This window comes from Panthera leo, chromosome A2 (genome assembly GCF_018350215.1).
Source record: "Panthera leo isolate Ple1 chromosome A2, P.leo_Ple1_pat1.1, whole genome shotgun sequence".
Classification (NCBI taxonomy): domain Eukaryota; kingdom Metazoa; phylum Chordata; class Mammalia; order Carnivora; family Felidae; genus Panthera; species Panthera leo.
The window spans coordinates 15,880,064-15,892,072 of NC_056680.1; the positions used below are offsets into that span (position 1 = coordinate 15,880,064).

General features: G+C 51.5%; 1 protein-coding gene across 2 annotated transcripts in view; it reads right to left on the minus strand.

Moving 5' to 3' along the window:
• The window catches only part of LTF (lactotransferrin), a 30,769-nt gene extending 19,033 nt beyond the window's left edge, over positions 1-11,736 (minus strand). For both annotated transcript variants that reach the window (XM_042929109.1, XM_042929108.1), the window contains exons 1-6: positions 11,630-11,736; positions 5,594-5,757; positions 4,113-4,221; positions 3,620-3,802; positions 3,150-3,297; positions 2,192-2,247 (exon numbers count right to left, since the gene is read on the minus strand). In XM_042929109.1, the coding sequence (XP_042785043.1) occupies positions 2,192-2,247; positions 3,150-3,297; positions 3,620-3,802; positions 4,113-4,221; positions 5,594-5,757; positions 11,630-11,672 (703 nt within the window). In that variant the 5' untranslated portion in view covers positions 11,673-11,736. The remainder of the gene's footprint in view (positions 1-2,191; positions 2,248-3,149; positions 3,298-3,619; positions 3,803-4,112; positions 4,222-5,593; positions 5,758-11,629) is intronic.
• Positions 11,737-12,009: the final 273 nt, after the last annotated feature.

A 12,009-nucleotide genomic window follows, 5' to 3' on the forward strand; every position in this document is an offset into this window, starting at 1 on the left:
AGTATTTTAAAAACTAATAGATCAGGGTTAAGGTTTGTCAGCTTATTTCATTAACAAAGAACGGTCAATCATCTAAAAAGCCAGAGTACTCCACGTCATTAATAAGCACCATGAGATAATCTCAACAGATGCAGAAAAAGCAGGTGTGTGTTCAACATCTAGTTGTGGTTGGGTTTTTTGTTTGTTTGTTTCAGGAAACTAGTAATATGGAGAATTCGGTAAAGTTCTTGAACTTGAGAAATGCCTTTCATCAAAATGGCTGCAGCAAAATCATACTAGCAGGAGAAAATGCAAGCATTCGCTTCAAAATCAGGAACAAAGCAAAAATGTCAGCTGTCATATTGCCAACACAGTGCCGGACGCAACTGACAAAAGAAACGAGATGGAACGCCAGAAGGAAGAAGGCAAACTCTATTTAAAGATGATGCGATCCACGGGGGTGCCTGGGTGGCTCCGTCTGTCGAGCGTCTGACTCTTGACTTCCGCTCAGCTCATGATCTCAATGGTTGTGAGACTGAGCTCCCCGCTAGGTGTGGAGGCTGCTTGGGATTCTCTCTCTCGCCCCCCCTGTGCCCTTCCCCCCCACCCCCCGCCTCAAAAACCGAAAATAAAAAAATAAAGATGATGTGGTCATCTACATAGAAAAGCCAACAAAACCAAGGAAGAAGGAATAAAACCAATAACGGTATCCAGCAGGGTAGAACTTCCAAAGCCAAGTATTATCCTCATTAGCAACAACCAAGCAGAAGCTAACCTAGAATATCAGACTGTAATGGCAACCCAAACCATGAAAGAGCTAGTAACTAACCTCGCACAATAAGACCAACAAAGAGAAACTTTGTACGTTCTGTTAAAGGACATAGAAGAGGTGTGATCAAAGGAGGAAAACTCATCGTGATCAGGGATTGGACAACTTAACATTAAATATAGTTCCCCATGGACCAATTTAAACTCAAAACAATTCTAATTAAAATTAAAGGATGACGTTTTTAGAAATCCAGCAAAAGAATTCTACACTTTTAGTTCAACGAGATTTGAAAACGAACAGCCAAGTGTAGGGTGAGATCTCTCTCCACCAACCCACGTTAGGCTCTGCACTCCCACTGCAGAGCCTGCTTGGGATTCTCTCCCTCTCTTTCTGCCCCTCCCCTGCTGGCTCGCTCTCTGTCTCCTTCAATTTTAGTATATGTGCTGCCGAAGCGAGCACTCTCTCTGTCTCTTTCAAAATAAACTAAAGAAAGAATGCCTCTCCTTGAATCAACATCATGAAGAAACAGGCATTAAACTCAATAGGAAAATAGTCAAGATTAGAAAATGACTAGCAAATATATTGAGATGATCAATGTAAGCCTATCTCCGGAGGTCTCGGGTCAGTGGGGTGGGTCTGTCTCTGGTGGTCCTGGTAAGCATGTGTTCAGCCCGTGCACACCCAGCAGGGTGCATCAGCATGTGGTATTTCAGGAATCTTCTCCTGCACAACAGTAAGAGGACACACAGGAGAACGTGAGTCATGGAGCTGTTTGTGGGAGAGGGAAGGGCAAGGTGACCTAGGGTGACAGATAAGTAGACCCGATGAGCATTCCTCAGCTGTCAGAAACACTGAACTAGACATACAACACAGATAAATCTCCAAAACAAGATGCTGAATGGAAAATCCTGGCAGCAGCATGGTTTCTAATGCCGAAACTTTTGTGGTCTCAGAACCCAAAAACCTGTGTTGGGGACAGAGGTGGGGGTGTCTCTGAGGAAAAGAAAGGCAGTGGGTATTGGGGGATTTAGAGAAAACCGATGGCTTAAAATGGGAAATAAGGGGGGGGCGCCTGGGTGGCTCAGTCGGTTAAGCGTCCGACTTCGGCTCAGGTCACGATCTCACGGTCTGTGAGTTCGAGCCCCGCGTCGGGCTCTGTGCTGACGGCTCGGAGCCTGGACCCTGTTTCAGATTCTGTGTCTCCCTCTCTCTCTGCCCCTCCCCCGCTGGTGCTCTGTCTCTCTCTCTCAAAAACAAATAGACAGTAAAACATTTTTTTAAAGAAAAGTAAAACAGGAAATAATATCAAACAAGAGGCCTGCCCCGTAGAGAACCTTGATAATAGCGTGCCAGGAAGTGAAGAGTCCAATTTGCTCAGTGCTCAGAATTATGGGAAAATAAAAGAAAAGGAGGCTGTACCCTAGCTTTCCTCCCACTTCTTACCAAACACTGTAGTGTGCCTGACAAAAGCCACATCTCCACCTCCTTCATGCAGACACCTGTGAAATGAGAAAGTCGCAGAAGGGTCAGCACAGAGCCGGCTGTCCCCAGCTTCTTCCTCGGGCCTCCCAGGGGAGCAGGGCCCCGGGCTCCCCTCCTCTGAGGCTTTGGAGCGCACCTGTCTGGGAAGGCGGCCACCTCCAGATAGATTGTGAGGAAGGACGGCTTAGGGGTTGGCCAGAGCCCCCCACCTCCTGCGTTAGGGCCTGAAAGGGCAAAACGGGTCTTTCTATATAAAAGGATCTGAAGCCTCTATATGCCTGAGTATGTGGTCCCTTCTCCCAGGACCGAGTGGGCAAATGTGCTGCGGCCAAGCGGGGAGGCCTCCGTCTGCAAAAATGCCTGAGCTCAGGAGGCAGATGTGGGGAGAGAAGCAGCATCCGCCTCAGCACGGGGCATGGGGGGGCAGGGGGTGCAGGGGGCAGTCGGGCAGAGCTCGCTGTCTCCCGGCTGGAGGAGAAGCCCGCGCGGGGCAGACCACATCAGCCTGGACGCTCCAGCTGTCCTTCCGGGAGCGAGGGACTGGTTGTCTCATGACAAGACCCCTTCAGTCCCTCTGTGGCTAGGGAGAGGGCGGAAGTCAGCAGGGAAACACAGGACATCCCAGCGCAAACAAAGCCACAGCCTCGTCTATGGGGACAAGGAACGACCCCTGTCGGGGTGACGGCTCACGAGGCTGGGGTAGAGGTAAGGGGCCCGTAGAGGGGGGTCTGGCGGGGAGGGGGCTGGAGGGGCACGTGCACTGGGCAAAGCCAGTGCCCTCTTTGGACTCAGGAGAACGACACCTGCTCTGCGGTCCCTGCTGGCAGGCTGAGCTGTGACTGGGGCCAGAGAAAAGGACTCCCGGCCTGAGGACACAGGGTGCTCAGGCCGCTGGGGAGAAGAGGGCCTTCTCACTCACCTGAAGGCACCGGCGTAGCCAAAGTATGGTTCCTGGGAGGAGCAGGCACATTTGTTCTCCCCTGTCCCCGCACACAGGCTACACAGGTTGGGGTACTCTTTCCCATCCACGCAGGGCACACAGCTGGCAGAGAAGAAGTTGGCCGCAGCTGTTGAACACAGAGAAATAGGCCACAGATGTGTGAGCCAGCAGTTCATCACATCTCCCAGGGACGGGCACGAACTGGGGAGGGGCGGGAGGGGAGGGGGGTGGAGACAGAGCCCCTTCCTCCACCCCTGTGGGACAGCCTCTTACGTGAGGCTGGGCTCTCAGAGCCGCCTGAGACTCTGCTGCCGCCTCCCAAAGGGCCGCTGGTGCGGTGGGCCCACTGGGGTTCATCCCACGTTTACAAAGTGGCCTGCGTGTGCAGCCAGCGTGGAGACCCCCCTCCCCCCGCCCAGAGACTGCCCACAGTCCTCCAGTCATCTTACCCTTCTCCAGGGGCTCAGGCGGCCCTGCCCAGTTTAAGAATGGACGAAGCAACCCCATAGGGATGTTCCATCCGGCGGACCTGCCAAGGCCTGTGTGGCAGGACTTCCTGCCTTGTAGCTGGTTCAGCTGGAAGTTGGTTCCCTTCTTTGCTATGGCCACAGCATAATAGTGGGTTTGTGGCTCTGCAAAGGGACAGAGAGAATTGAAAGCTCTTAGCCCAGACCAGAGGGAGAAAAACAGCCCAACGTGACCTTGCCCTGGTGGAAAAGGAAGCCATATGCTAGCTTTTCCTGGGACCTGCTCTGTTTCCCCAGGGAGCACACACGTGTCCTCCCCCAGCGGGTCAGCATCGGGCCCAAAGAGCCCAGGGACTCAGTTCCCTGCAAGTGGGATGCCGTCCGTGAGCCCACCTCTAGATCTCATCCACCCTGCACAGAGCCCGGGGCCAAGGCCAGGGTCACCCCAGCTTCCGGGTCTCCAGGGAGAACTCACCCGCTTGGGTCCCATAGACCTCAGCCGCTACAGGTCGCAGTTTATTGGGGTCCAGGCCTGCCTCGTACACCAGACCACCATCAAGGGTCACAGCATCTGCCTTGTTCGCCTGAAAGCAAAGAGGCCAGGCCAGCTTCAGGAGAGAGCCCAGGCAACCCAGGCAACTGGATTTCAGGAGGTCAGAAAGATCTAGAAGGATCTTCAAAAGGGTCTCCTTTGGGGCATACTCACTCATGTTCACTTGGTGGCACGAGTCAAAGTTCCCTCTTTTGAGGGCAATAGCTTTAACTACGGACGTTGGCATATTGTCTCTTTCTTATAAGCGTCCCCGCCTGTATCGTCTCATCGTTCCTGCCCTTCACGGTCATTTATACTTACAGTTGTTTATTCTAGGGGCACCGGGGTGGCCCAGTCGGTTGAGTGTCCAACTCCTGATTTTGGCTCGGGTCATGATCAGAGTCATGGGATCGAGCCCCATATCAGGCTCCAAGCTGAACGTGGAGACTGCTTGGGATTCTCTCTCTCTCTCCTCTCTGCCCCTCTCTGGTACAGATAATAGTTGTGGACTGCTTTCTTCTTCTAAAATGCATGCATTTTCATACTTCTGCAGGGCCTTTATTGACTTCATAACATTTTATCATAATGTGGTTGTTCCATAGTTTGTCAAATAACCCCTCAGATGTTCAGCACTTTCTTTTTGCTATGAAATCTATGCTCTCATGGGTAGCTTTGTCCTCGTAGAATTTTTTCCTTCCGATGGCCTGTCACCTTGGGATGGGCAACTAAGCGTGGACTCGCTCAGACAGTGACCTTGTTTATCTTCGTGGCCCTGGCTGTTCTTGTTATTCCACTTTCCAGAAGATTTGTAATGCCAATTTGGAAGGCCACCAACCACGAAGATCAGTTTCACTATAAAATCACCAGCAAGGTAGGCTTTCGTTTTATTTATAAAATCACCAGCAAGGTAGGATTCATTTTATTGCCATTACTTTAGAAAATGCAAGTTCCGGGGCGCCTGCGTGGCTGAGTCCGTTAAGCGTTCAACTCAGTTTCGGCTCAGGTCATGATTTCACAGTTCAGGTGTTTGAGTCCCATGTTGGGCTCTGCAGCTGGCAGCATGGAGCCTGCTTGGGATTCTCTCTCTCTCTCTCTCTCTCTCTCTCTCTCTCTCTCTCTCTCCCCCTCTGCCCCTTCCCTGCTTGTGTTCCTCCCTGCCTCTGTCTCTCAAAATAAATAAATAAACAATAAAAAAAAGAGAAAAAATTGTGTTGCAACCACAGTTTCCCCACACGTGGTGTTTCCGCTTTAGAATGTTAGTATCTGCTTTCCAAATAGTCTTGTGTCCTGTGAGGAAGGAGCACTCCCAACCCATCGGTGCCCAGGAAGAAAAGCAGAAGAAGGGGGAAATACATTTTTTACTTTATTCCCTTCCCTTCCCTTCCATTCAATTTGGTTCCAACCAACACATGGTACTGACTTACCTTGATGGCCTGGATACATTCTTGGCGAGAGTTTTTCCTTGTGCAGAAGACATTGGGGCCACCCACTCCTCTCATATTCTGTTGGAATTTGGTGCATTTTGCTTCCTCTGCTTGTGATATGGTGCACCACCGAACACTTCTCCTAAAGGTGCCCAGACACAGTCCTGGGAGAAAGAAACCCAGGAGTAAGGGCTCAACCACTGCCCATGGGAGAGGCCACCTCGCCCCCTGCCAGACTTATCCAGACTCCTTCATCTCTCTGCTCCTCCTCCTTCTGCCCCATTCGGCCACTAGGTCAGGCCAGTCTCCTCAAGTGGAAGTGTCTTGACTGTCTAACAAGCGTTCTCTGCCGGCCAGAGGGCTCTGATTCTCCGCAAATTCAAGGAGACAGTCAGAGACTCTGGGTTATCTTCCTTCCTGTAACTGACACATTTCCTACCTCTAAGAACTGGTGATGCTCCTTTGCCTCAGTTGGTGGAGCTTTGTCCCACTTGAAGCTGGGAGGTAGGCAGGAAAGGGATTCTTGCTCCTGTTTTGTTAATGTGGAATCTGGCTTTTGAGGAGGCTGAGGGACTGACGGCTCAACAGTGGCAAAATCTAGCCAAGAATCCAGGTGTCTCTAGACGGTTGTAACTGCAAGAACCGCCCCCCGCTGATGCCGAGGCAACTTAACCGCACCAGACTCCTTGTCAGTAGCTACACCGAGTCGTGTACCAAATGGGTCAATGTGCCCGAGTTACCACCATTCGCCTCTGTATCAGAAAGACTGGCTCTCCTACCTTGCTGATAGGGTCGATGCAATTAGGAAGGAGCCTGGACCAGATTTGCTCACAGCTCTTAACCAACACATGGTTGCCTGATAAATGGCATCTATGAAAAACTTACAGTTTTTCACCATTAAATTAAAATGGTGAAAGACTGAAGGCTTGCCCCCGGAAGATCAAGTCTCCACTCTCAGGTTTCCTGTGCAACAAAATACTGGAGATTCTAGCCATAATAATAAGAAAATGCAATAGAAGTCATCCAGACCAGAAAGGAAGGAGTAAAACTGTCTTTATTTGCAGATGACACGATCCTCTAGAAAATCCTAAGGAGTGCACAGAATGCTATTAGAACGAATACACAAATATAACAAGGTCACAGGATTCAAGGTCAATATACAAAGAGCAATTATATTTTTGCAGATAAGCCCTGGATGCTCCAAAAATAAAATTAAGAAAATAATTCTATTCGCAAAAACATCAAAAAGAGTTAAATACTTAGGGAAATATTTAACCAAAAAATAACAAAACTTACACTGAAAATTAAAACTTTGCTGAGAGAAATTAAAGATCTAAATAAATGGAGAAACGTTTATGTGCACGCTTTATGAATTCAATATTGTTAGGATGGTAATTCTCCTTAAACTGAGATAGAGAATCAACACAAACCCTATCACAATTCCAGCAGGCTAGGAGGAGGGGGAGGTTTGCAGAAGTTGACAAGCAGATTCTATAATTTATATAAGATAAATAAATTGATGCAAACTAGCCAAAATAATTCTGTATAATTTATATTTACAATTTATTTTTGTATAATTTATATATAATGGTGAAACAATTTTGAAAAAGAACAAACCTCGAGAAATTTTACTTCCTAATTTCAAAACATGCCATAAAGCCAAAGTTATCAAAAGGGTGTGATATTAGCATAAAGACAGACATATAGATCAATGAAATAGAATGCTTATATGTACATTCAATTGATTTTAGACAAAGGCACTAAGGCAATTCATTGGCAGAAGGGCAGTCTGTTAACAAAGGGTCCTAGCATAACATATATCCACATACAAAAACGATTAACTTAGAGCCCTACCTCACACCATACACAGAAAGTGGATCATAGAATTTAGTATAAGAGATAAAACAATTAAACTTTTAGAAAGAAACACAGGGAAAAACTTTGCAAGCTTGGGATAGGCAAAGTTTAATCAGCCATGGCACCAACAGCACAGTCCATAAATGAAAAAACTTGATAAAGTGACCTCTCAAAATCCAAAACTTCTGTGTTTCAAAAGTCAGTTAAGAAAATACAAACACAGAGGTGCCTGGGGGGGCGGGGGGGTGCTCAGTCAGTTGAAGCCACTTTGGGAAACAAATTGGCAGCTTCTCAAAATGTTAAACATTTTGACCCAGGAATTCCACTTCTAGATATGTACCCAAAAGAAATAAAAGCATATGTCTGCATAAAGACTCCTGTATGAATATTCACAGCGGCATTATTCAGGAAAGCCAAAAAGTGGAGACAGCCTGAAAGTCCAGCCACGGGTGAATGGCTAGACAAAATGCGGTGCATGCACACAACAGAGTATGATTTGGCAGTAAAAAGGAAAGAACCAGCAGTATGCACTACAACATGAATGAGCCTCATTCACGCTAAATGGAAGAAACCAGACACACGACACCACCTGCTGTATGACTCCGTTTGTATGTGAAAGGTCCTAAAAGGCAAATTGATGAAACAGAACGTAACTAGCGATTGGCCGGCTGCTGGGGTGGGAAAGGAGAGTAACTCTAAATGGACATGAAGAATCTTATCAGCGGGGCGGAGATGTACTAAAAAGATTTTACAGTGATGGTTGTGCCTCTTCGTAAAATTCCTAAAAAGCATTGAATTGTAGGGGCGCCTGGGTGGCTCAGTCGGTTAAGCGCCCGACTTCGGCTCAGGTCACGATCTCGCGGTCCGTGAGTTCGAGCCCCGCGTCGGGCTCTGGGCTGACAGCTCAGAGCCTGGAGCCTGCTTCAGATTCTGTGTCTCCCTCTCGTTCTGACCCTCCCCCATTCATGCTCTGTCTCTCTCTGTCTCAAAAATAAATAAAAACATTAAAAAAAAATTTAAAAAAAAAAGCATTGAATTGTACACTCGAAGTAGGTGAATCTTATGATATGTAAAATATAGCTCGATAAAACTATCTCTCTCTCTCTCTCACACACACGTGCACACACGTGATTGCAAAAGCCCCTTTCCCACTTGGATACGCTTTAGAGTGGAACATGCAGCCCTCTGCTACCTCCTGTTCATGAACCATCCCCTGCGCAGTCAGACCCGCCAAGGTATTTGAGGCTCCCTGGGAGGGTGAGGGGAGGAGGGCAGCGGCTCCCAGGCTGAGTCAGCAGGGGCTCAGGGGCATATGCTGCCACACTCCTTCCCCACTGACCGTCGTCCCAGGAAATCCCAAAGGATGTAATCGATCCCGAGGCCCTCAGGGAACTGTCCTGCCATACAAATATTAACCTGGTCCTATCCAGCCACTCGTGACCCAGTAACATTTACTGGAAGTCTGTATACACAGCACTGTGTCTCATGTAAGCAGACGGGACAAGATCTCCCCTCCCATCCGGAGAGGAAAAAAAAGTCAAAAAAGAGGAAGCTAAGGATAAGCTAAGGATGCTCGCCCTGTTCTTGCCACAAGGCTAGCCAGTCTATTTAGGCTGGCTAGGTTAGAAGCGGGCTGCAGTGGAGATGGGGTGAGTAAAGGATTTGGGGTCAGAGCGTGGAAAGCCCTCCAAGCTGGTCAGGGGAGGTCTGGTTCCAGAGGGAGTAGAGCTCGCTCATGAAGAGAGTAGAGATAAGGGCTCTGCCTAGAATGGGGGAGGGAGTGGACTGAAAGCCGGGAACCAAGCAGAAAAGCACTGGGAATGGAGAAGGAGCAGGAATAGTGAGCTGGTGTCAGAAATTAGCTTGGTGACGGATGGGATCTGGGGGTGAAGAGGGAGAGCCAAACAGAAGGGCATGCTTCAAGGTGGGGGGAGGGCACGAACAGCAGCAGGAATGGGGAACCCACGGGTAGAGCTCATTTCTCCCTTGGCTGAACTAGGAGACTAAAGGACCACTGAGGGGTTTTCCAAGATCCACAGTCCCAGCCCCCCAAACCCCAGGGGCACCAAGTGCACCACAAGCTCATCCCCCCCCCCCACCAAGAGCTCTCACCAGCCGGCTCTGAAGCCACACATCCCCCCCCTCAAGATGATATGTTCCCCAAAGCAGGTGTAGGGCTGGCCCCTCCTGTATCCCCAACCTAGCATCTGAACTATCTGCCCCTCAGATGCTGCCCCCATGAGCCTGGATGGAAACTTCTTGAAAGTAGGCATCCTGTGATTGCTTCCATGCAGACATGCGGTGTTCTGACCTCAAAGGGCAGGGGCTGGGATGGAGCTACCCTTCTCGGCCCAGCCAGCCTCTGCCAGCCAGCACAGCCATGGGGGCAGGGCAGGAATCCCCCAGGGCAGGTGCCACTCCTTCCGCAGGGGACGACAGGGTTTCAGTGACACTTTAGGATGCTAGCCACCATTCTATTGACTGTAGGACTTAAACTGCAGATTCAGCAGGGGGGAGGGGGTGAAGGGAGGGGGCGAGGCAACCAAAGATTCAAATGAAAGTGGAACCCAAGGGTGCAACTCTGAGCCAGGATCTGTGGCTGCGACCTGTGACCACATCCAGGAAAGCAAGGTTTCCTGCTTCTCGATCTCTCCCAAGCAGCCCCAACCCTGTGCTGTGCTACCCAGCAAGCCCCAGGTCAGGGGGCAGAAGGGAAGTTCGTCTTGGCAGACCCGATCCTGCCTCAGAGAAGACAGGGATGACAATACCATAGGAAGGAACTTGGAGAAGGGGACCAGAGGTGGGGACAGGGATGGCTTCACAGTCCCTAGGTTTGGGGGCATAAGGTCATTGTGCGCCCTATTAGTCTTTTCCACCCAGGGAGCGCCCAGCTCAGAGGAGGCTGACCTGGGCTGGCAGGGGCCTGGGAATTGGGAGACACCTGTCCTTCTCCCCCGACCCCCCACTTACTTCCCAGGCACTCATGCCCCTCACAGCTCCGCCCCTCCACTGCCGGAAGCCCCGCCCTCACACATTAACATCACTGATGTCTACAACTGGTGAGTGCCCTCTGTACACTCCCAGAAATTGTTTCAAATAATTCTCGTCTGGGCACATTGAAAACCAGAAATCAGGACGAGGGGGGTGCCCCTGGGTGGCTCAGTCGGTTAAGCATCAGACTCTTGAGTTCGGCTCAGGTGATGATCTCACGTTTTGTGAGTTCGAGCCCTCCATTGGGACCCGTGCTGGCAGTGCGGAGCCTCCTTGGGATTCCCTCTCCCTCTCTCTCTCTCTCTCTGCCTCTCTCTCTTCTCTGCCCCTCCCCGACTCGTGCGCACACTCTTTCTCTTTCAAAATAAATAAACTTTAAAAATAGAACAGAAATCAATCATCTTTCTCGTAGACCCTCTGACAGTGGGGTCCGGTGGCCGTGGGGTGGGTGGGGGTGGGGGGCTGTCTGTGCCACCAGCGCTGCCCTTCCGGGGTGGGAAACGTGCGCACCTTGGCCCGCCGTTGAGCAGCGGGCAGCCGGCCTCCACCTCACAACTGTGTGGGCAGGTGGCTGGACTCGTTTTTTAACTGAAGAAACTGGGGCTCTGTCTTGCCCATGTCGCACAGCCCTGCCGGCGCTGGCTTCTGACTCCCGTCTCCTGTGTGTCTTGGGCAAGTCGCTCGTGCTCTCTGGGTCTCATTTTCCTCCCATGCAAAAAGCCTGCAACAGTCCTATGGCTACCAGAGGTCCTGCTGGGACGCAATGGGACAGGGTCCCAGAAGGCTCTTTGGGACGCTTTGCGCAGCTCTGGGAACTCCCGGATCCGCCTGGAGGAGCTCGGCTCTGGCTCCTCCCCAGGCAGGTGGGCGGGGCCCGGCCCCAAGACCCCCAGCACCCCCGCACCCCCGCAGCCTCCCACGCTGCAGGCTCTGGGCGCCCACCCGGCGGGGCGCAGGGACAGAGGGGCACCGATCCCGCGGGGCGCAGGGACACAGGAGCCCATCTCGTGCGACGCGGGGACTCGGGCGCCCAACCCCGCGGGGCGCAGGGACACAGGAGCCCATCTCGTGCGACGCGGCCACACGGGCGCCCACCCCGCAGGGCGCGGGGACACGCGCGCCCATCTCGCGGGTTATGGCGACCGCGGCGCCCAGCCGGCGGGCGCACCCCCAAGTCCCTGCACTCACCAAGGGCCCCAAGGAACAGCAGGGCAGGAAAGACTAGCTTCATTCTGGGTTCCGGAGGCGACCGGCGAACGAAGGCTCTGCCACCTGAGCAGTCTCTGCACCCCTTTATCCAGGGCTGGGTGATCTCACGGGGTGTGGCCCGCCCTGTGGCCCAATCGGCACCCCCTGCCCTCCCCCGCTCAACCCCCAACTGGTTCCTCAAGACCAAGAGGGGGGTAGTGGTGAGGGGGAACAGTGGTGGGTGGGGAGAAGGACCAGTGCCAAGCCGCTCAGAAAACCCAGCCCACCGCCCCAGTGCCGCTGGTCCCGCCTGCTTACTGGGGTGGTCTTTCCCTCTGTCAGTCTGCAAGCCCTGGGGAGTCGCGGCCCCTGAGTCTGCT